Source organism: Aspergillus foveolatus, assembly GCF_047715535.1.
Source record: "Aspergillus foveolatus strain CBS 279.81 unplaced genomic scaffold BDW70scaffold_57, whole genome shotgun sequence".
Taxonomy (NCBI): Eukaryota; Fungi; Ascomycota; class Eurotiomycetes; order Eurotiales; family Aspergillaceae; genus Aspergillus; species Aspergillus foveolatus.
Window position 1 is genome coordinate 22,521 of NW_027396121.1, and position 21,988 is coordinate 44,508.

At 50.3% G+C, this 21,988-nt stretch overlaps 9 protein-coding genes across 9 annotated transcripts; 4 read left to right on the top strand and 5 right to left on the bottom strand.

The window, feature by feature from the left end:
* Positions 1-186: 186 nt before the first annotated feature.
* On the bottom strand, positions 187-2,566 carry BDW70DRAFT_142222 (MDR family MFS transporter). The gene is made up of 3 exons (XM_073737895.1): positions 1,894-2,566; positions 1,458-1,844; positions 187-1,400 (listed from the first exon to the last, which is right to left on the bottom strand). The coding sequence occupies exons 1-3, from the start codon at positions 2,119-2,121 to the stop codon at positions 300-302; spliced, it is 1,716 nt and encodes a 571-aa protein (XP_073592957.1). The 5' UTR covers positions 2,122-2,566; the 3' UTR covers positions 187-299.
* Positions 2,567-2,656: 90 nt separating this feature from the next.
* On the bottom strand, positions 2,657-4,309 carry BDW70DRAFT_142223 (arrestin family protein). The gene is made up of 5 exons (XM_073737896.1): positions 3,996-4,309; positions 3,793-3,936; positions 3,441-3,741; positions 2,980-3,393; positions 2,657-2,933 (listed from the first exon to the last, which is right to left on the bottom strand). The coding sequence occupies exons 1-5, from the start codon at positions 4,052-4,054 to the stop codon at positions 2,763-2,765; spliced, it is 1,089 nt and encodes a 362-aa protein (XP_073592958.1). The 5' UTR covers positions 4,055-4,309; the 3' UTR covers positions 2,657-2,762.
* Positions 4,310-4,994: 685 nt separating this feature from the next.
* On the bottom strand, positions 4,995-6,009 carry BDW70DRAFT_152704 (HpcH/HpaI aldolase family protein; the record flags this gene model as incomplete). Its single annotated transcript, XM_073739483.1, has 4 exons — positions 4,995-5,086; positions 5,326-5,566; positions 5,610-5,668; positions 5,715-6,009. The coding sequence occupies 4 exons, from the start codon at positions 6,007-6,009 to the stop codon at positions 4,995-4,997; spliced, it is 687 nt and encodes a 228-aa protein (XP_073592959.1).
* Positions 6,010-8,922: 2,913 nt separating this feature from the next.
* On the top strand, positions 8,923-9,858 carry BDW70DRAFT_152705 (ankyrin repeat domain-containing protein; the record flags this gene model as incomplete). Its single annotated transcript, XM_073739484.1, has 3 exons — positions 8,923-8,955; positions 9,020-9,386; positions 9,818-9,858. The coding sequence occupies 3 exons, from the start codon at positions 8,923-8,925 to the stop codon at positions 9,856-9,858; spliced, it is 441 nt and encodes a 146-aa protein (XP_073592960.1).
* A 702-nt stretch (positions 9,859-10,560) lies between these two features.
* BDW70DRAFT_162833 (uncharacterized protein) lies at positions 10,561-11,913 on the bottom strand (the record flags this gene model as incomplete). The annotated part of the gene is made up of 4 exons (XM_073741200.1): positions 10,561-10,722; positions 10,778-11,560; positions 11,615-11,700; positions 11,754-11,913. The coding sequence occupies 4 exons, from the start codon at positions 11,911-11,913 to the stop codon at positions 10,561-10,563; spliced, it is 1,191 nt and encodes a 396-aa protein (XP_073592961.1).
* Positions 11,914-12,717: 804 nt separating this feature from the next.
* BDW70DRAFT_170537 (major facilitator superfamily domain-containing protein) lies at positions 12,718-14,748 on the top strand (the record flags this gene model as incomplete). Its single annotated transcript, XM_073742954.1, has 7 exons — positions 12,718-12,827; positions 12,889-12,938; positions 12,993-13,657; positions 13,725-13,921; positions 13,988-14,200; positions 14,276-14,410; positions 14,643-14,748. 7 exons carry the CDS (start codon positions 12,718-12,720, stop codon positions 14,746-14,748), a joined length of 1,476 nt encoding a protein of 491 aa, XP_073592962.1.
* Positions 14,749-15,679: 931 nt separating this feature from the next.
* Positions 15,680-17,145, top strand: BDW70DRAFT_170539 (uncharacterized protein; the record flags this gene model as incomplete). Its single annotated transcript, XM_073742955.1, has 1 exon — positions 15,680-17,145. One exon carries the CDS (start codon positions 15,680-15,682, stop codon positions 17,093-17,095), a length of 1,416 nt encoding a protein of 471 aa, XP_073592963.1. The 3' UTR covers positions 17,096-17,145.
* A 126-nt stretch (positions 17,146-17,271) lies between these two features.
* Positions 17,272-19,594, bottom strand: BDW70DRAFT_99666 (putative transcription factor). Its single transcript, XM_073745369.1, has 4 exons — positions 19,398-19,594; positions 18,477-19,347; positions 18,077-18,427; positions 17,272-17,980 (listed from the first exon to the last, which is right to left on the bottom strand). Exons 1-4 carry the CDS (start codon positions 19,507-19,509, stop codon positions 17,359-17,361), a joined length of 1,956 nt encoding a protein of 651 aa, XP_073592964.1. The 5' UTR covers positions 19,510-19,594; the 3' UTR covers positions 17,272-17,358.
* Positions 19,595-19,924: 330 nt separating this feature from the next.
* On the top strand, positions 19,925-21,671 carry BDW70DRAFT_170543 (MFS transporter). The gene is made up of 2 exons (XM_073742956.1): positions 19,925-20,221; positions 20,367-21,671. Exons 1-2 carry the CDS (start codon positions 19,932-19,934, stop codon positions 21,637-21,639), a joined length of 1,563 nt encoding a protein of 520 aa, XP_073592965.1. The 5' UTR covers positions 19,925-19,931; the 3' UTR covers positions 21,640-21,671.
* The last annotated feature ends 317 nt before the right edge of the window (positions 21,672-21,988 follow it).

Consider the following 21,988-nt stretch of genomic DNA (forward strand, 5'->3'; position numbering starts at 1 on the left):
TTGGATAACTACTGTGTAGTCATCAGGATAAGGGATCTAAGTTGACTAGATCACAGACATGCCGGATTATTATGCGAGAATAGTAGTTATCTATTTTTGATGCCCATATTTTGTCTTAAAAAATCAAGAGAAATAAATTAAAAATAAATAAATTTAAATTTTTCTTTTCGAAGATAAAAGAACAGATAAAAAGGGGGAAAAATAGCATTATCGTTACACCTATAGGAGATGTCTACATCTAAAAAACACATTACACATTACTCCATCTATTCCCCTCGCAACCAACCCATCAAGTACATCTAATTCCCAACCTTCTCAACATCCCCATTGGGCCTCGGGTTTTTCTCCTTCCTGAGTCCCTGCGTCGTTTCCAACGCACGGTTCAGATCATAACCCTGCGTCAACACACTAAGCGCCAGCGCAATCCCGCAAATGCCACAACAAACCGCATACACGATCCTTAGAGAGTCCGTGTACGCTGTCTGGAGACCTAATTTCTCCGTGCCGTCCGGCATGCGCTTGATGACTTCCACCAGTCCAGCGGCATCTTGCGAGTACTCAGAGGCCATGGATGCAAGTGCTGGAATCCCAGACGCAACAAGGTTAGAGTACATCTGGTTCTGGAAGACCACGCCGCCGATTGCGACGCCAACGGCTTGGCCCATTGCACGGAAGAAGCTGAACATGCCGACTGCGATGGCGAGCGTGTCATTCGTGGCGGAGGCTTGGATTGCGAAGCCGATGGAGGGGAAGAGAAGGCCCAGCCCGATGCCGGGGACGATATTGATGAAGATGAAAGCTGGGATGGAAGTGTCGACGTCCATGTAGCAGAGGAGGCCGAGGCCGAATGTTGACAGTATCCAGCCGAGCCAGATTGCCCAGCGGTAGTGACCGTATTTCGTCACCAGGACCCCGACCAGGCCCGCGCTAGGCGCAACGGTGAACGTCGCCGGGAACAGAGCGACACCGGCCATGATGGGAGAGTAACCCTTCACTGCCTCATAATAGAGCGGCTGGTAATAGAGCAGACACCAGAGGACGAGACCTTGCAGGAACGAGCCGGCAAATGAGACTGCTGCTGTGCGGTTCTGGAAGATCTTAGGTGGGATGATCGGGTCCTTTGCGAAGCGGTATTCATAGAAACTGAACACCAGCAAACCGACGATGCCAATGATCAGTGGCACCAAGGTGCGCCAAGAGTCCCAGTCGTATAGAATTCCACCCCAGGACAGCGGGATGAGGAAGGACGACATGCTGCCGACGAAGATTATTGTTCCGACATAGTCGATCTGCCGGAGCTTTTCAGCGAGCGAAGTGGGGATAATGTTGAGCTTCAAGAAGAGGATAATCGTCACCAGACCGACGCCGATGAAGGGGAAGTTGATGTAGAAGATCCATCGCTGATGATATTAGTTATCTTCTCTTATAAATATCAGTTTGACACCAGAAGAGCTTACCCAAGTGACATCCTGACTGAACCCACCCCCGAGAATCGGCCCAGTCACAGAGCCCACACTCCACATGGCCGACAAGATACCAAAGTACTGACCTCTTAGCCTGAGAGGAACAAGATCAGTCACGATGACCTCGCTCAGGGCAATCAAGCCACCACCGCCAACACCCTGAATAGATCGCCCGACAAGCATATAAGTAAAGTTATTGGCGACAGAACAGACGACCGTTCCCACAAAGAAGAGGGTTAACGCCACAAGGACAAGAGGGCGCCGGCCGAAAATGCTGGAGAGAGAGGCAAAGTTCGGTTGAAAGACTGTGGAAGCGAGCAGGAACGACGTCCCACTCCAGAAGGCTTCTATTGCCGTCCCTTTCAAATCCTGCGTGATGATCTACAAAATATCAGCATCATGGTCGAGGTTAAGGGAAATTCGAGCTCACAGGTAACGCGACTGAGATACTCGTCCCATCGAGGGCAACCATGAGCGTCAACACTGACAGCGTGAAGAACGCCATGATACCCCGTCGGCCAAGCACAAACTCATCCATCTCCTGTCCCGTCTCGGTGCCATTAGAGTCAGACTTGGAAGGCCGAGATTGGGGCGTAGCGGGGCTGGCGACTTCAGAGTCGGGAGGAGTGAGAGTGCCCTCGTCTTTCTGATTGGTCATGGCAGCTGTGGGAAATAAGCTTTTTTGACGGTAATAAAAAAACGCAAGTTGTAGTAATCTCTGATGAGTTCCACATGTCCTAGTAGAGATGCAAGCAACTCATATATGTAGGCGGGCTGGGATTTTGAAGATTCCATGACATAGGAATCGAAATTCTTAACGGATAGACTCCCTCCGCGGATGAACCTAGCATTGTGGCTGCTAGATCTCCACTGGACTATGACTGAACGATCATGTTGCCCACTTGGGGCTGAAGGGTCATCCTGATCATTGAGTTGATCCACTGCCGAATGGCCGGGACAACATCAGACCGTCTCGGGTTACCCCGGCGGATGGTTTGTTACACCGAAGAGAACAAGCTTATTCGTTTATTGCCCAGCGCGTGCTCTCTTTGAGGATAGCTTTAGCCAGATCCGGCTAGACTAGCGAGTCGGCCCGATTCTGCCCAGGGTTCATGGCAGAGATTGACTGCCAAAGAGCTGCCTCAAGAGTTAGGCAGCAAAATTTCACATGCAGCAACCATCAAGCTGATTAAGTAACATTAGTTATTAGTGGTAATCTAATCTATACAGGTATGGTATCATGATATTAAATAAAATGTCCTCACACTTCATCCAACCCGAGCCAAAAATCCCAAGCCACTAATCCTGTGGCATATACAACTGATCTAACTCATGCATTCCGTACGCTGGTGGACACTCGTCGCTTGGGTTCAGTGTTTCTGGGAGCGGTATAGGTTCACCACAAAACGAATTCTCCCATACGCGATAGTACGGGGACAGGTAGATTAGAACTGGAATGGCCAGACGGAGCTAGAGCTGTTAGCAGGGGACATACCTGGGGATGGGGTGTACATACTTCGCTCTCGTGACCGTCTGGATTATGCATCCGAACATGGATCTTCAACTTGTGACTGACTTTGACGCCCATATCCTCCGTATCTTGTACACAACGTCCTAGAGCCTGTGGAAGTTGAAGTGATCGAGAGAACTGGTACGGCTCCAATGGTTTGCTGGAGTACTCTTCGTCAAGAGTATACCGATCGCGGCAGACAATAGTCTCAGTGCGGGCGGCGTGAGCAGATGCTCCGTCGTTCGAGTCCATGCTTAGGTCGCGGAACTCCAGAAGCTGGGACTCAATAAATGCAATCTTCATGTCCCCCAAGAGAGGCGCAAAGACATAGTCTACGTCTATGCGGGTGCCTAATGCGACAGTCCGGTTCTGGATGCCAATACGGTACGCAATCTTGTTCGCCCATACCTCATCCAAAGTCTGCATACATGTTAGACGCGAAAGAGTGGCAGCCAAGGCGTACTCACAAAGTCGTGGGAGCAAGGTTCCAGGTCGGGGACCCTAATCACACGTAGCAGCTTGTCGAATGTGATATCACGGCCGTGTCGTCGGCCAATCTCGACAGTGAACAAGTAGGAAATCGACGCTTCCTTCATGCCTTCTACCGATGCCGGCAATGACCCTTCCATAACCACGTCGAACGGATACTTGTACTCCCCGGCTGGCACCGTCATTGGTGCTTCTCGGTATCCGTCATAAAAATTCCACGTTCGGCTGTAGAATTCGTTCTCGCTGCAGAATCTTTTCCGACCGGTGCGTACTGGGAGTCTGCATTGAGAGTCAGATCCGAAGATGTCGGTTGGTTTGCGCTGAACTCACGATACCCATCGCACACCACGGAGGTGTAACCGAATGTACTTGATAGTTGTTGTTTCTTTCAATCGGAGAGAGAGAATCCCGCTGAGGTATACCGCCAGCGCCTCCTGTTCGGACCCCTGGAAGACGACGAAGTCTTTGTCGAGTCTGTAGCAAGAGCGTATTAGCCGGGTAATATTCTCTTGGGAGTTGATTATATGACTTACTGAATACCAACACGATTTCCAGCATTCGTAACATGTCCTTTAAAACGATGAAGGGCCATCTTGATCTTCCCAGATTCTCAGTATGCAAATGTAGCTGTGAGAGGTTGTGTATCGAATGCGAAAGTGTTCACAATGCAATCCAAAACTTAGCCAACTGTTGGCTCTTGGTATTAAATGACGCTTATCAACAGAAAGGGAGAAGGGTCTTATGCACGTAAACAAACGAAACGAGGCATCCAAGCTGGGCGGGAGGGTCCACGGCAGCTTCTTAAGGAAGGGGCGCCTCAGCCTTATGATCTTACGCTCGCGTCAATTTTCTTTCTGCCGACGATAATACCTGAAGACCTTGCATAACCATGACAATATGGGTCCACTCGGCATAGCGTGATCTTTCATCGGCCCGATCGACGAGCGTGCTGGTTCAATTTGCACATGAAAGCCGAGACCGCCGAGGGGGAATCCCGTCCTCACTCGAGAACCGCCTCGGAGTGCGGTTTAGTTCTGCAGACTGTTCATAATAATCCCAGCTGAGAGTACAAGCATACTTACTTTCAGCCGCACAGCTGTCGTGGACGACAATCACTATCGGTGCTGACGCTCCTACGTGGCCGTGGCGGCTAACGCCACAGCATGGTACTAATACATACAGTACAGAAGACTCATGAACTTGGATTTCTATATGATAATTAGCTTAACATGTGGTTTTCTATTTACGGATCAATAACCAGAAATTTCTATCGGAAAGCTAGATGTTATCAGACCGCGTGCTGTAGTACGCATACCGCTCTATACACTACTACGCCAACCAAGCCCTAACCGAGGCACAGCGGAAGCGGTCAAGCTGTCAGGCTGTTAGGCTGTCAGCCCATTACCCACTCGTCATAACCGCACCCTGAACTATTTCGCAGAGGGCATCTATTCCTCCGATCCCCGAACGGTCCCGACAAGTCATCCCGATCAGCCATTTTTTATTTATGGCAAGACAGATACAGGTCTAACCTATTGAACCCCGGCGACCTCAAACTCGCCTATTACCACATTCTTCAACCCAACCATATCCGTAATGATACGGAAATACAAGGCCACGTGATCTCCGATGGCTTGACAGTACATCACCTAGTTCTAGAAGGTTCTCACCCTCCTATATGTATATATAGTGGGGAAAGGAGAGACAACAAGATGAAGAAGGAAGTGAGCAATCGTCAACGAGATAGAGAATCAATCGTCATATGGCGTCCGATCCTTAGTAGGCTACGTCCCATGTAGTCGATACAGTTTCCATCTGCCCCTTTCCCTCCCCTTTGAGCGTATCCACAACACGTAACAACACTGATCATCTGAAAGCCGCTCTTCGCATACGCCTTCCCCCGCGCGCCAGTACCAGTATACACCCCAACGGCTTTTCCATTCCTTTTTCCAGCGTGATAAATCCTTAGAATGGCATCGCGCAGCTGAGGAGCGTAATCTTCCTCATCAGCCCCTGAAATCAGACACCCCATATTCACACTGAGATCAAAGGGCCCAATGAAGAGCACATCGATGCCATCGATCGCCGCACTGGCATCGATATTCTCTAGGTAGGGCGCCCTTCGTCTCGATCTGAATGGCAATCACCAAGCATTTATCAGCCTGCTGCAGATACTCCACGCCGGTCAGCTGTCTGATCTGCCCGTCTGCGGCAGTGGAAACAATTTACCCACTGCAAGCAGCGCCTCAAACACCGCTTTCCTCGCGGAGGGAACTTGCTATCCTCCACAACCCTTGTCGCATCATTGACGTTCTCGATCATCGGTACCATGATCCCGTGCGCACCGCCGTCTAGGGCACGTTTGATCATCCAATGCTGGCTCTCCGCAGTGCGAACGATTGGCAAGGTACCGCAAGCCGCCGCTGCAGCAACGATCTCGTGCATGCTATCATTGGAGATGTTGCCGTGCTCCAGGTCGACGAACAGCCAGTTGATGTTTGGTGCGGAGCGGCAAATGGTGCGAGTCAGGTTTGTGCCGGGGAGCATCTGCCAGGCACCGAAGGCGGGTGCGCCGGCTCTGAGGGCTTTCTGAAGGCGATTGCGGCTTGCATTTCTTCTAGTGCCAGGAGCTTAATATTGGCGCCTAAAGGTGGCAGAGTTGTTGACTTGTCTGCGGGCCTTTGTCCCATGACGCATGGCAGTCCTCGCTGCTTAAATCATGAAAAATTACATATTTCTGAGTTTATGGGGAGCCGATGCCAGGTAAGTTCGTATAGGTTTAATGAAAGGATTGCAATATCTCCATCTAGTTGCCAAAGCCGATCACGTCCCCACTCGTACTCTAAGAGTCTATTGCTCGGGATGCCTTTCCGAGCCAAGACTCAAGCAGTGTCCTGTCCCCAGAATTAACATGTTTGTTTTGGGAGTATTGAACTGTCCCTGATGGGTTTTCTAGATAACAGAGTGCACGATTGTCATCTGGTTCGTAATGTTTTGCCATGCAAAATCGCACGTGAGATAGGAACCTCCCATCGCTAGGTATTCCATGTTGTACCGGACCGATAACATACCTCATAATCCTCAAAAGTCCTGCATTCGCAAGCCATTAAGCAAGCTGAAATGCCAAGCGGGAGCAAAATAGGCCCAAGAGCCCACTGCCGTCGCTGCCCAAGACAGGCAGAGCCTTGCCGAAGTCTCGCGCCCCCGCCGCAATAGATAGTAAACAGCCTGCACCTGGTACGGAGGTTTGAATTTACCGAGAGATAGAGTATAATCTAGCGACGAGTTGATCTTAACTTGGGTCCGCTCTTTATAAGAGGATCCTTAGTGCGCACTACACCGCTCAAGGGGTTCATCACTTAAGACGTGAATTGTGACTCATCAGGATTCCGATTTGAACCAGAACACGCAAAATCTTGGATATCTTTTAGTTATTTTCACATCTATCGATGACGCATTACAGAGTCGCCGTCCGCGGATTGATCGAGAATTGGTTGAGAGTATTCACAGATCAATATGGGGATGGATTGATATCATTGAGGAGTTGGAAGCCGAGTGCCATAAATTACAAGAGACATCAACAACAGGGTTCAGAGGTCGAATCCATTCCGCCGGGCGTCGGGTTGCATATCCCTCTCGAAAAGGTACTCTCCAGAAGCTTGAAGAGGATATCAGTGAGATACGGGAGAATCTGTCTCTAGCGCTTGATGCGCTACAGCTCAAGGGCAACAATACAATTCAACAGGAGTTGTCGGAACTCAAGCTGCTAATCGAACACATAAATGCGACTCATATCTCGTCTGCAATACGTGGTTGGCTTATGGCTCCAGATGCGACCAGTGACCATAATGCTGCATATGAGACACACCACACAGGCATGGGGATCTGGTTTATCGAAAGCCATCATTTCAAAAACTGGCTGATGGAGAGCAATTCTTTTTGGATAAATGGGTTTGCCGGATGCGGCAAATCGGTCCTGTGTTCGACGGCTATTCAATCTACTTTCCACGAGGCTCAACGTCGCCGTAATGTGGGCATCGGATTCTTCTACTTTACGTTTCGTGATGAGGCAAAGGTCACAGCTTCTGGCATGATTAGTGCGCTATTACTACAGCTTTCAGCAAAGCTCAAATATAGAGAAAATGAACTGGAGCAACTGCATGCAACATACATGCCAGGAACTCCACCAGTGGAAGCCCTTCTCAACTCCCTTCAGAATATTATCAGCAGAATTCTACGATACTCACATTTTGCTTGATGCACCAGACGAAAGCCCTCGAGACCGTGAAAGAGAGGTGGTTCTAAATGTAATAGAGACAATGCGGCAGTGGCGCTTACCTGGCTTCCACCTTTTACTTACAAGCCGTGACGAGCTCAATACCCGTCAGTCACTAAAGCCGGCCATTACCAAGACCTTATGATGTGAAATAATGAGGCTGATAGCGATATAACACACTTTGTTTCTTACCAGCTCTGCTATGACCCAAAGTCCCAAAGATGGAGATCACGCCACAAGGAGATTCAGGACAGTTTGACCAAAAAAGCACAGGGAGTGTACTAACAACAAATATCTAAGTAATGGAATAATTTGGCTTATTGATTTACAGGTTCCGATATGTTCAATGTAAGTTAATTGATCTTAAACGTGCTCGGAACCAGAACCAGCTTGAGAAGTGTCTACGTTCCTTGCCGAGCGGCCCGGATGAAACATATGAGCGAATCCTGTGTAGCATTGACGAAGATTATGCTAAAGATGTTCAACGGATATTGACAGTTCTCTGTGTGGCTAAACGGCCGCTAAAAGTACAAGAGTTGGTCGATGCGCACGCAATTGACCTTACACAGGATCCCCACCTTAATCGTGAAGGTCGATCATATGGTCAGGAAGACCTTATTGACATTTGTCGTGGTCTGGTAGAAGTTGCGGTGATCAGAGAAGACAATGGAGAGAGGACGTCTGTTGCTCGCATAGCACACTTCTCTGTACAAGAGTACCTTGAGTCAGACCAAGTGCTGCAACAACAGGCAAAAGCATTTGCGCTTCAGAAAGGACGCGCCAATCTGAAATGGCTCGGATCTGTCTTGTGTTTCTTCTAGAGCCAAAGCTCGCTGACAGCCCACTAGATGAAAAGAGGCTCAGTGAATTTCCTTTAGCTCATTATGCTGCTTTGCATTGGTACGGTCATTCCAGAGAAGGCTCCGGGATGGAGTCGGCAGCTGAAGGCCTAACTCTGAGACTTTTTAAAGGTAGTACAACGTCTTTCCTGACATGGGTGCATCTCCATGACTTGGATAGGCAAGAGAAAAACACTGTGGACTTGAACCGTACTTTCGAAAACATACCACCGCCTGTATATTACACAGCTCTTTTGGGGCTGAAATCAACCCTCAATGCGCTCATAGTCTCTGTGGGTGATACAAATAGTGCCACGGACATTTTGAATGCTCGGGGAGGATATTATGGCAATGCGCTCCAGGCTGCATCAGCTAGAGGTCATGAGAAGATAGTGCAGATTCTTGTTGACCATGAGTTGACGTCAATGCTCAAGGCGGAGAGTATGGGAACGCTCTACTGGCTGCATCAGTTGAAGGCCATGAGAAGGTAGTGCAGTTCCTGCTTGAGCAGGGGACTGATGTTAATACTCAAGTTGAATGGTATGGCAACGCTCTGCAGGTTGCGTCATCCCAAGGCCATGAAATGGTGGTGCAGATACTACCTGACTATGGGGCTGATATTAATGCTCAAGGTGGAAGGTATGGCAACGCTCTGCAGGTTGTATCAGCCCAAGCATATGAGATGGTGGTGCGGATACTGCTTAACTATGGCGCTAATGTCAATGCTCAAGGAGGATTGTATGGCAACGCTCTGCAGGCTGCATCATCTCAAGGCCATGAGGAAATAGTGCAAATACTGCTGCACCACGGTGCCGATGTTAATGCTCAAGGTGGGAGGTATAGCAGTGCACTCCAGGCTGCATCAGCTGAAGGCTTTGAGATGGTGGCGCAGATACTTCTTGACCGGGTGCTGATGGCAATGCTCAAGGGGGGTAATATGACAATGCCCTTCAGCCTGCATCAGCCCAAGCCATGAGATGATAGTGCAGGTAGTATCTGAACACGGTGCTATATCATAATCAAGCCACACAAACTGATTAAGCACGCCCAGACGAACTCAGGCATCTAGGAGTGGTTAACTGGGCTCTGATTGTTTGACTTTCACTATTACTGGCTCCTTACGAATGTCAAGTGAATATCTTAGGTTCATTTTCGTATAATGCTTTCAATCCGAAGAAAGTCTAGCTACGCAAAACTCACTGAGGGCAAAATATACCTACTACCTGTTTGGTTTGCTTAGGTTTGGAGTCCCCTATTGTCTTGTTCATCACTTCTATGTAAACTGTGCATATAATGTTAAGAGTGTATCCGTGCTGCAGTATGGTGGTGGCTAGTATTTGTAATAAACTCAACATGAGTTCATAACAACCCTAGTAATTAATCGATCAACTAGAGTGGTTTCTTGCAAAGGTCAAACCCTTTATAATCAATCAGAACCAATTATTTCACACCCGCATTCCTACTTTTATTATAAAAATAGAGCTTCAAGTCAAAATCTCTGAGTGTGTAATAAGTGTGCTGCTAGACTAGAAATCCTGCTCAAGAATTTCTACACGAAGATACCGAATTCACAAGACGCTAAGTGCTGTTTTATCGTGTTACCTGTGTGAGAATTAACCGATATTTCTCATGATGAACTGTCGTTGCAAATGATCTCAAGTATAGTTTAGCCTGTTTACGATAATGAATCATGTTCGTGACACCACTTTTCAGAAACGCTCTTCCACTATGTCTTTAATCTCTTGGATATGATGCATGATTAGGGTGGAACCTAGACCAATGATCGAGATTACACTGTCAAATTGCTGGGACAAGTATACTGTTGCATATTCTATTACCTAAGTTACGGTAGGTAAGACTTTTAGTTTATCCGATTAAGACCAAATATAATAATAACAATCACTCCTGCACTAACACAGTGTATTGAGCAAAGATGAACTTCAGCATACTGTCTAAATATCACAAACATGTTTCAGTGAATGGTCATGCAGGCGAGTAGCATGGCAGTGGCTCTCTACCCTCATCAGCGTCGAAAGCACCTAAGAGATCGAGGTGCCCAGATCCGCCGGTGGCAGAAATACCGCGCTCGCTGCCCTCGCTGCAGAAGCCAGACCAGACGCGTACCTCAATAGGAATCCTCAACATCTACCCGAAAAGCGAATTAGTGGCTGTGATAAAGGTCTGTTCATTCGAAACTCACTTTTAACTTGATGGCATCGCCCAGCGAGAACCCTGCCTCCACTTCGAGCGAGTACTTCTGCTCCGCCAATTTATCATTAAAAGTCGACGGAACCTTTGGAACGATGGTATTATCGAGAATACTGCTGTTTATGTCCGTAAAGCTCTCTTCATCCCCACAAGAGATGAGATCGTCCAACTCACTTAGCGTGACGAGTGCTTGAGAGGAATGCCAGGACGTACGGTGTAACCCAGCAGAGACGGTAACTGTACTCCGTATAGAGATGGCCACGTACTTCAACTTGATTGGTTTGCAGTTCAGCTTGGCTGGGAGACGTCGTAAACGTAGCCGCATTGGTAGGTTGCCCCCTGTGTACAGGACGAATGGATACGGCAGGACCGCCTCCAATATCAACACTGGAACAGCAGAACCTGCTTGAGTATGCGCTGGTGAGAGATTATAGAGTACGACCCGTCTTTTGTTGAACCCAGAAATCAAGTAAGCCGACCGAATGGGAGCTGCATCTGATGGTATGAAGTTGAGGTGCCGTTCAATTGTGATTCGGCGTCGAAACCGGCCAGAGCGCTTGAGATCTATTCTCAAGAAATACTCGATACGCGCTTCTGCTCCGTGCGTCTCTGATCGATTTATGAACGAGGGGGGAAGCTGCGTGTCTGAGGTATTGAGCGCTTGTGGGAAACAAATCTCAAACTGGAAGCTATATTCCCCGTTTGACAGTGTATAACTTTTGGGCAGCTGAGGTGCATCTCTGGGTGGGAAAAGACGATTGGATAACCTGAAAATCTAGGACATTCCGTCAAAACTCCAGAGGCGAATACATCAACTTTCTTTACATACCTGGTGATTTTCTTGTGCTACGGTTGGAAGATCATTCCCGAGAATGAACGGGGAGCCTTTACCGATCAGGGAGGTCCTTATCGAGCCTAGCAAAGACGGTGAGCACTAAATATGAGAAACCAGACCGCATGGTTCAGACCGTGAAGGGAGACTGTGATATTTGGAATGATGGTGGGGCGATCGAGCTTCAGCAATAATGATCCAGTCACGGCCTCACCCGACGTGTATGTTCTATCACCGTCGAATCCCTGCAGGGCGAGCTCAATTCCCATCTCGAAGAAACTGGATGTGAGAGCCATTGAATTCAAAACCCCCACCACTTCCATAGCGAGCCAATATATCCTGCTGGCAAGCCACCTTTGGCACCAAGTCAGCTGGCTCAGCCTGCCAAGCAGCACCTGGCAGACATCATCAGCGTCCAGGTGGACGAAAAGCTGGGCAAAGCCAACATAAGAGTGGCACTGCTGATGCCCCTTTTCTAGGTTCTACTTTCCATCTCCAGGACGGTCTTTGGTGCTTCTAGACCAAAATGGCATTCTAGGCGCGTGGATGGCCGAGTCCCAAGACCGAGGACCAGAAGTTGCGAAGTGATATTCCACGCGAGCAACCAGCGTAATCCAGCATTTGCACTTTGCTAGAAGCTCTGGGAATCTCTGGGATGTTCTTACTTAACAGCCCAATGATACCTTGCCGTTTCGCTTCCTCGCTGTTCGAGGCTGGCCCCCACGCCTTGAAGCATACAAATCTCTTCCATACAACCCTCTGCTAATCTTTCCCAATATCTCGTGGACACCGCGATGATGCCATCCAACGGCTCTATGGCGAAGCTTGGTCGAATAGCGGACTGGGTGCCCAGACTCCCCGAGCAAGCCACAGCCCTTATCCACGAATCTCGCCATTCCGCCATGGCTTTCCTGCTTGGCAACATGGCCAAGAATCCCACCCAGATCTTTGCTTCTTTTTTTGCGAGCACGCCATTGTCTTTCCTCGTGAGCGTAGGATAGTATCTCGCCGGGGAAAAAGTGATAAATGGATGCAGGGCCGGCCAGCCCAGCGGATTGCTGGATCGCAAACTGAGCGTCTCAAAGACCATCTCATCAAACATGGCCGACTATAAGTCCACCAATCCCACTGTCAAAAACAAGGAGGATGTAGCAGTTCCTGAGTATGTGGTAGACTGGACCTTGGAGGAGGAGACGAAGGCTAAGCGAAAGTACGTATACAAGCTCTCGTTCTGCTATAGATGCACCGGCTAACCATAGTCCCGTATACAGGCTGGACCTCATGATCATGCCCATTCTAACCTTGGGCTTCTTTTGCCTGCGTGAGTCCTTAGTCTGACCTAGTGCTCGATAAACGCCCTGACAAATTGTTCCAGAGCTCGACCGCGGCAACATGGCCAACGCTATTACCGACAACTTTATGGAAGACGTCGGCATAAACCAAGACCAATTCAACGTCGGCCAGCAGATGCTCTCTCTTGGAATTGTGCTGACGGAAATCCCAAGCAACATGATCCTTTACCGCGTCGGCCCCGGCAAATGGCTCACACTGCAACTCTTCCTCTTTGGCATCGTGAGTACGTTTCAAGCCTTCCAGCGCGGATACGGAGCGTTCATTGCAACGCGTTTTCTCCTTGGTATCACAGAGTCAGGTTTCATTCCTGGTGGTTTATGGACACTCTCAACGTGGTATACACGCAACGAGACGGCAAAGCGCGTCATGATCTTCTACTTTGGGAATCAAATCGGCCAGGCGAGTGCAAAGCTGCTGGCGTATGGCATCTTGCACATGCGGGGTGTTGGAGGCCAGAGCGGTTGGTTCTGGCTGTTTGCACTAATGGGGTCCTTCACCGTGTTCAGCGGGTTTATATTCGGGTTCTTCTTGCTGGACTCGTTCAAGAACCCGCATAGCACGTTCTTGCCGAAGATGTCCAGGTTCACGGAGCGGGAGTTGCATATTTTGCAGACGAGGGTCTTGCTTGATGATCCCATGAAGGGAAAGAAGAAGGAAAAGATAGGGCTTGGGGCTTTTAAGAGAGCGGTTCGTTCGTCTTCCATTTCTTTTGTTAACTGTTACTAAACTTTTCTATTCTTTTTTGCGGCTATAGTTCACGGACTGGCGTATCTGGGTTCATTTTCTGATAACACTCTCGAACAATGGCCCCCAACGTGCTTTCGATACTTATGCTCCCTCAATTGTCACCAGTTTCGGCTTCGGCAGGCTGGTCAGCAATGCTATGGCGGCTGTCGGTCTATTTCTACAGGTCCCAGTGTCGTTCGCATTCAGCTGGGTCTCTGATCACTAGTGAGTCGTCTATACCACCCAGCCGTTTTTCGAGCCATTCTCACCAGATATTTCCCCATTTTATAGTAACCGTCGAGGCGAAACCGTCATGCTAGGTTTCTTCTGTCATCTGCTAGGGTATATCTTTAACCGAACCTTTACCGACGTCAATCTCCGTGGAGTTCGTTACTTCGGCGTCGTCTGGACGCAAACGTTCGGAACATTTTCCCATCCGCTGAACATTGCCTGGCTGTCACTCACTTGCAAAGACTCGGAGCAGCGGGCACTTGCTATGGCTGGGTAAGCTTATACCTATCCGCTTATTGACCGGGAACGAAGCTGCATCTGCTAATCACTGCGTGCTGGGATTTATAGAGTCATCATGAATGCCAATATAGCAGGAATCTATGGTGCACAGATATTCCGCTCTGACGATAAGCCGCTTTATCGACGTGGGTTTAGCGTTGCCCTCAGCGTGCTCGCCGTTGGCCTTGTTCTGGCCATTGTGCGGTATGTGGATACGATGATCCATCGTCGGTGCAAGCTTCAGGCTGTTGAGGATGGGAGCGAGCAAGACACGGACGCCGATCACAAACTGGCTTAGACAAGCGGTGCATATCGCCCCTTTGCTGGCGATCAAGGGACTGTGCTAGTTCAGCAAGCTGTATTCCTTTGCCTGATGATCGTTTGCGATTCATAGCAAGTTTTGTTGATATTATTACATCTCTCTACTTTCGCCTAGTTCATATCGTCGGGTTAGCCATGCTCGAAACAAACTCTCAATTTCCATATTTGTTACCTGCGTGGCATTATTGGTGAGAAGCAGAGTTGGTGAGAAGCAGAGTTAGTGAAAAAGTGAGGAAATGTGCAGGCAAGTTACTACCACCCGTCAGGTGTGTCATTCTTTCAGGGAAAAAAAACCACTATGTACGATGAGTCGACTTAGTTATTTTTTATATTTATGAAAATAGTCTTCCAAGGTATATTGAAGGGCAGACCTCACCCAATAGCCATGGGTCATGGAGTCTGTTTAATGGCTTACTTGGGTATCCCTAGGCAGAGGAATGTATGGCGCCGGCAGGGGCTCTTGAGTGGAAGTAGCACCTCTACTACGCGAGCCAACCGGAGAAACCTTGGAATGGACCAACTCTGCCCTAATACGCAGTGGACAGGCGAACCAATATACTGAGTGCCATTATAACTCTGCATTACACAGAAAAGGGATATCAAAAGCCGGATATGACCTAAAAGCCGTATGCCTTTTAAAGTCTTGTTCGAATAGTACTAACTTTGAGAACAGAAAGAGGGTGGTTATTAAAGTTGAAGCCAATCTTCTGTTCGACCTTTCTTGCAGCTCTTGGCACTAGATTGCCAACAATATATATGGCTACAGCCGAGGATGTTGCGGACATCTATACAGCAATTCACTGTTACTAACGAGGTACCTGCCTGAAAATCAAGCCAGAAAAATTAGACCTAATGTTTCGATAGCCTGAACATACCAACATGGTTACTGCAGGCCCTTCTACATTATTTAAAGAAAGAACCTGGGCTTGCTATATAGAAAGAGCTGAGGAAAAAAAAGGTCAAGAGGACAACTCCACTTAGAGGTATCACAATCGCAGAGGCGGAGTTACGGAGTTACGGAGTTATAATTGAGGCTTGAGTGTGTCCTCGTATAGCAATCCTTCGACAATATACAAGTACAGATGTTCCGAGACGAGTTCTTTGTTGCGACAGATCAACAGAAACCGTACTTACCACGACCATAGTCTCTCAATGGCCGCGCTCAGCACTTTCGCGACATGCCTCCTGGCATCAGTCGGAGGCGACTCCAGTCTAGTCGCTTTTCCCCAGCAACCCAACTACCCAAACCTCGTGGCACCGTACAATCTGGATCTTCTCACGACCCCTGCCGCCATTGTCTTCCCTGAGGACACCTCTCAGGTGGCAGCGGCTGTCAAATGCGCTGTAGATGCAGGAATCAAAGTCCAAGCCAAGAGCGGCGGACACAGCTATGGCAACTATGGCTCGCCCACGGACGGACTCTCCATCAACCTAGAAAACCTCCAGCATTTCAGTGTGGACGTCGACACCTGGATCACCTCATTTGGCCCTGGTAACCGCCTGGGACGGGTGACCGAACTCCAGTACAACAACGGAGGCCGGCATACCCCCCACGGGTCCACGTTCACAGTCGGGCTTGGCGGGCATGCGACGGTTGGAGGGGCTGGAGCGGCGTCACGGCAGCTCGGCCTGTTGGTTGACTACCTCGAGGAAGTGGAAGTGGTGCTAGCCAATTCGTCCGTGGTTCGCGCCTCCAAGACACAGAATACGGATCTCTTCTTCGCCATTCGCGGCGCCGGTTCCAGTGTCGGCATCGTGACCGACTTCGCAATCCGCACTGAACCCGCGCCACCTTCTACCATCAGTTACTCGTACGTCTGGACAGGGGCGGACCCGGGCGCACGCGCACAGGTCTTCCTCTCGTGGCAAGGCCTGCTCGCCAGCGGCTCCCTACCCCGAAACACCGGCTTCGACCTCGTCGTGACGCCGAGCAGCATCATTGTTTCCGGCGCATACTTCGGTAGCCAAGCAGACTTCGAGGCCCTTAACATCCTCTCACACTTCAGCACGGCGCCGCAGACCATGCAGATCACTCCCTATACAAACTTTTATGAGTTCGCTGCCGCCGCAAGCGCCCGGACTATCGCCTCTGGCACGGCCCAGCCGAGCCACTTCTACGCCAAATCCCTCGTCTTCAAGCAGCAGACCCTGATCCCGGACAACGTGGTGCGAGCTGCCTTCGAATACCTCGACACCACGACAAACGGCACGGATCTGTACGCAATTACCTTTAATGGGCTCGGCGGCGCAGTCGCCGAGGTCGCACCCTCGGAGACAGCCTTCGTCCACCGCGATACTCTATTCTTCGCATTTTCGTTTGGCCGCACCGCCGGTGCTTTGACTAATACGACGATCCAGTTTCTGGATGGGTTGAGCGACGTTCTTACTTCCGGCCATCCGGATGCGTACTATGGGCAGTATGCGGGTAATGTGGATCCGAGGGAGTCAAAGGAGGAGGCGTGGGCGGCATATTATGGGGAAAATCTGATGAGGCTTAAGAAGGTCAAGGCGGAGGTTGATCCAAATGATGTTTTCCATAATCTGCAGAGTGTTCAGCCAGGGTACTAGGTGCGTCGAAGAGACTACGGCTTGACGCTGGGTAGTAGCCCCCATGGACGGGCTACTGAGGGCATGCTGCGGTGCATTGAGTAAGCCTGCAGCACATTGAATGAGAGAATGAATATTTCTCGCCCTGTCTGACGTTTTTCAGGGACTTCCCTGTCAGTAGCATAGATGATATATGAGGGAACGAGAAACCCACAAGTACGTATCTGGACAACATAGTTTCGACTCAGGCAGGAAAGGGTTCGATGTATGCTAGAAAGGTCTGCCTAAAGAAGCCCTTCTGTGAACTCTCCAGTCCCAAATAAAAAACCATCGAGCCCAAAATCAATGTCTTGTAAAAGATTATCGAAGCAAATCCCCGGCGGTGACTCCTCAGCCTCTAAAGCCCCTGTACTCACACCGACGCCCGCACTAGTACCACCTCTAACCCCACCAGTGCTAGCACTAGAACCAACATTGGCATTAACAGGGAGAGCCCACCGTCCCCTTATCCTGCTGGCAAGCCTCTCAAAAGTACGTACGCACTGCGTTGCATACGTACAAAGATGCTGATGCCCGCGCAGAGCAAGCAGAACAGCCTCCCAGCTTTCTGCAATCGAATCTGAAAACAGCTCTGGACGTATCATGGCGGCGAGAAAACTCGCTCCGGCGATGTGCAGGTAGTACAATCGGTACCACCAGGGGAGCAGGCCGATTGGCTGATCTGGTTCGATGGTTTCGATGACGAGTGTGACGATGCGTTGGGCGGCTTCGAGGCACATTGTTGCGGCGTTGAGGAGGAGGCGGTGACTGAGACTTGGTCGTGATAAGGAGGCATTAGAGTTGGAAGCCATGGAGTAGATACGTGCAAGCATGGGTCTGTAGAGAAAGACGCGGTGGTGGAGGTATCTGACGCAGATTAGCAGGGATTATTGCAACAAGTGTTTCTGGTGTAGTAAGGCCAGTCTGGCGTCCGGCTCGTTATGTAGGGCTCTGCTGACTTACCGCAGATGGAGGAGATATCCCTCGGCGCGAGATGGTCTGTCAATAACCGCCTTGATATTCTGTGCCTGCCACTCGATGGGAAGACTGGCCTCCCATTGCTGCAATGATGCGTCGAGTTGTAAGGCTGCGTTGCAATAATCGTCTTGCTGCGACTGCAAGCCCGGCTGGCGCGGTCTCGATGCGGGTGCATTCCGGGTTCGTAACTGTGCGAGTTGGATCTGGTTACCAATTTCGTAGAGTCTCAGCCCCCACGAGTCTCCTTCAGCGCTGGCACCCCTTCGCTGGCAGCTGCTCGGTGGTAATAGGATGGGGACCAGGGTCGATGATTTCCCCAGAGACCAGGAGGTACAACTGTAATGATAAGCTATTGACGAGAAGCGGGGAATCTATGGCGACAAACCGATCAAGAGCGACGCAACTCGCCCAGACTTTCAGTTTCAGGGCCTCGTCTTTGCGTTCGCCGCGATTGCCGCACATGGTCTGCGCCATGCGGATCGCCACGCCCGCGCTCATCCATGTCTTTTGCTGGTTATCCGTGCAATGAAGGTATCGATTGATCAATATCAGGCTTTGCAACAGCTCAAGCGAGGCTGGCATCCACAGTAAGTCAGCTGGAAGCAGCGTCCACGCGCGCCAGAAGAAACGATTCGCCTGCTCGTTTCGTTGTTGCGGCGGGATATGCTCTTGTCGCTGCACCGCCAACGCAAAGGCGGCATTAAGAATACACAACCAGAGGTCGGAACGCGTACATGGTGGTCCACCTGATGCCGAGTATATCTTCTCGTAGTTCTCAACGAATCGCTGATAATCCAGGGTCGGCTCAATCGGCTCAACAAATCGCCAGTATATATGAACCAATTGATCCGCAAAGCCGCGCGGTGGTAACTCGGCGACGAAATAGGAACGGAAAGAGTGTCGTGAGGAATCTAGAATGAGGTTCTCGAAGAGCGGCGCGTCTACAAAGGGGACTTGATGCGAGCTTGCAGCAGGATCAATGGCGGCGATGACTTGGCCTGCGAAGCGGCCATGAGCATTGTAGTATGTTCGGTTCTGGTCAGAATCGGAGTCGCGCCCTTCACCTGGGCCTTGTTCCGTATCACCAGCCTCGGCGAACGACTCCCCATTGTTCGAGGGCGTTCCGGCCGAGTCGGGCGGGGTGTGAGGGGAGTAGCGAGCTGAAGGTGCGAGGCGATGGCCTTGAGAGCTGAGCTCGGTGTGTGCTACAGGGGCGGAGATAGTGTTCCTCCCTGGCATACGAGGTCTAGTGCATCCTTCATGGCATGTCAGTCTTCGAGTGTCACGAGAGATATAGGTCAGATACCCGGACGCGTGCCATCACACTTGGCCTTCTTTGAACGGCAAGTTTCGCAGGCGCGCCGGACCTTCAGCCTGGTCTTGTAGGGGCTGGACCGTGGAAGCGGGTCATTGTCCATCGTCAATGCGGCCTGGTGAACGTGGGCATCAGGATGAGATATGCAATAGCTCTAGACGTGGCAAGTCTAGGTAGCTATCTATTCAAAAAGATCTTCGCGTCGTGATGATGAGAAATGCAAAGACTGGATGCGCCGGAGTTGAGATGCAGCCGGAGTTGAGAGGCACTGGGTCTGGCCATCCCAGCCAAGAACAGCCAATCAGAGAGAAATCCGCCAGGCCCAGTACGGAACAGCCGTTCATTGGATGAGAGCTTTTAGTTTAACCAATGAGGAGTGCATCCCTCCGGAAAAGACAGCTAACCACGGAGCGGTCCGCTTGTATGCCCGATCTGTCCTGGAGCTGAGCTCGCTATAAAGGCTGGGACCCGTAGCTATACTGGCTGGTATATTCAGTCCTTGATATATCTTAATATATCTTAGCCATGGCTGCCGCGTCCAAGGCGACCGTCTCCGACTCGGAGCGAAACCACACGTACGATGGCTCAGGCACTGAGGACAACCCGTTTGTCGTGGAATTCCACAAGGACGACCCGGGCAACCCTATGAGCTGGGGCGAAGCTCGAAAATGGTTTACTACTACAATTGTCACTTTCTCTGTCTTTGCTGTGACTTTTACTTCATCCGCGTACTCTGTTTCCGCCGCCAAAGTATTCCAAGACTTTGACATCAGCACCGAGGTCTTCACCTTGGGCCTTTCCCTTTTTGTGCTAGGGTTTGCGATTGGGCCTGCCCTTTGGGGTCCATTGGTAAGTCAATAATCCTGCGTTTAAATTGTACATTGCTGACTATGTTCTGTCCACAGTAAGTGTACCAGTACGGTCGACGTACGCATACTCAGCCGCTGCTAACATGATCAGGTCCGAACTGTATGGAAGGCAAATGCTCTGGATCATCACGCACATCGCAATGGTGGCCTTTATGGGGGGCTCAGCTGGTAGTCAAAACATTGCTACATTACTGATCCTGCGCTTCTTCGCCGGTACCTTTGGAGGCTCGCCGCTTGTCAACTCCGGCGGAACCATTGCCGATATCTTCCCGCCGGCCCAGCGGGGCCTAGCCCTAACTATCTACTGCGTCGCCCCGTTCCTCGGCCCAATCCTTGGGCCTATTATCGGTGGGTTCGTCTCGCAAGGCGCCGGGTGGCGTTGGGTCCAGGGTCTCTGCACCATCTTCATTGGCGTTGTTGGAATTCTAGGCGTGATCTTCGTGCCCGAGACGTATGGCCCCGTTCTCCTGCAGCGCCGTGCCAAGAAGCTTGCTCAGGCGGATGGGAAAGTATACGTGAGCGTGCTCGAAAAAAACCAGGGGCCGAAAACCCCAGGGGAGGTTTTCAGGCGCGCCCTTTTCCGACCCTGGATCTTCCTCTTCCTGGAGCCCATCGTGCTGATTGCGTCCCTCTACATGGCCATCATCTACGGGACAGTCTACATGTTCATGAGCGCCATGCCGATCGTCTATAACGAACAGCGCGGCTGGTCTGAGGGCATCGGCGGCCTATCCTTCCTGGGGATCATGGTAGGCATTATCTTCGGACTCGTCTACGCGATCTGGGACAACAACGGGCGATACGCGAGGTTGTTCAAAGCATCCATGGCCGAGTCGCGCCTCCCCCCGGCAGCCGAGGCACGTCTTCCACCAGCAATCGTCGGCGGAATTGCGCTCCCAATCGGGATGTTTGCGTTCGCGTGGACGAATTACCCTAGCATCCACTGGTCGGTCAGCATCATCCTCTCCGCGCCGTTTGGATTTGGATGCGTGCTTGTGATCCTTCCAATCATGAACTACCTTATCGACTCGTACACCATCTACGCGGCGTCAGTCCTCGCTGCGGCGGCGATCTTCCGGTCCATTATCGGCGCAGTTTTCCCGCTATTCACTGCGAAGATGTACCATAACTTGGGCATCCACTGGGCGTCTTCGATCCCAGCGTTTCTGACCTTGGCTTGCGCGCCGTTCCCACTGGTTATGTATCGGTATGGCCGGGAAGTGCGCATGAAGTGCAAGTACTCGTTCGAGGCGGCAGAGATGTTTCGGAAGATGTTGCTGCAGCAGGCCGGGCCGGCTGCGAGTGAAGAGAAGAATAAGGAGGACAAAGACGATGAGGGGACGAAAGATTCAAGCTCGGAATGACTTAGTTTTGAGCGCATGCGGCGGTAGATAGAAGATGTTGCCAGGCTGTGGCGGAGTTGGGATCTGGTGGTCGAGCAGCAACATGTTCCTTTATAAAACGTACGCCAACATATTGGGAGAAACAAAAACTGAATTTTGATAATGGAACTAATATTCTGCTGCCAGATATAGTAGTTTTAGATATTAGGGCTAAATGTTATAGAATATCTGTCTGCATGCTTGCATTTATATAATAGTTCTATATTATCTAGTCTACTAGCTTCTTTGAATTTATATTAGATTTAACCGCATACGAGGTTGTGTATATTGAAATAACATCACCACGAAAACAGATCTCTAACAATACTTC

Excerpts from the sequence above, each read along its gene's own strand:
- BDW70DRAFT_142222 (XM_073737895.1), bottom strand. The coding sequence starts at position 2,121 with ATGACCAATCAGAAAGACGAGGGCACTCTCACTCCTCCCGACTCTGAA. Across the intron at positions 1,845-1,893 it reads GTATCTCAGTCGCGTTACCT|ATCATCACGCAGGATTTGAA; the intron begins GTGAGCTCGAAT and ends GATATTTTGTAG. Across the intron at positions 1,401-1,457 it reads TCAGTCAGGATGTCACTTGG|CGATGGATCTTCTACATCAA; the intron begins GTAAGCTCTTCT and ends TAATATCATCAG.
- BDW70DRAFT_142223 (XM_073737896.1), bottom strand. The coding sequence starts at position 4,054 with ATGGCCCTTCATCGTTTTAAAGGACATGTTACGAATGCTGGAAATCGT. Across the intron at positions 3,937-3,995 it reads GGAAATCGTGTTGGTATTCA|ACTCGACAAAGACTTCGTCG; the intron begins GTAAGTCATATA and ends CTCTTGCTACAG. Across the intron at positions 2,934-2,979 it reads CAGACGGTCACGAGAGCGAA|CTCCGTCTGGCCATTCCAGT; the intron begins GTATGTACACCC and ends TAACAGCTCTAG.
- BDW70DRAFT_99666 (XM_073745369.1), bottom strand. The coding sequence starts at position 19,509 with ATGGACAATGACCCGCTTCCACGGTCCAGCCCCTACAAGACCAGGCTG. Across the intron at positions 19,348-19,397 it reads GTGTGATGGCACGCGTCCGG|GATGCACTAGACCTCGTATG; the intron begins GTATCTGACCTA and ends CATGCCATGAAG. Across the intron at positions 18,428-18,476 it reads AGTTGCGTCGCTCTTGATCG|TTGTACCTCCTGGTCTCTGG; the intron begins GTTTGTCGCCAT and ends TTATCATTACAG.
- BDW70DRAFT_170543 (XM_073742956.1), top strand. The coding sequence starts at position 19,932 with ATGGCTGCCGCGTCCAAGGCGACCGTCTCCGACTCGGAGCGAAACCAC. Across the intron at positions 20,222-20,366 it reads CTTTCCCTTTTTGTGCTAGG|GTCCGAACTGTATGGAAGGC; the intron begins GTTTGCGATTGG and ends TAACATGATCAG.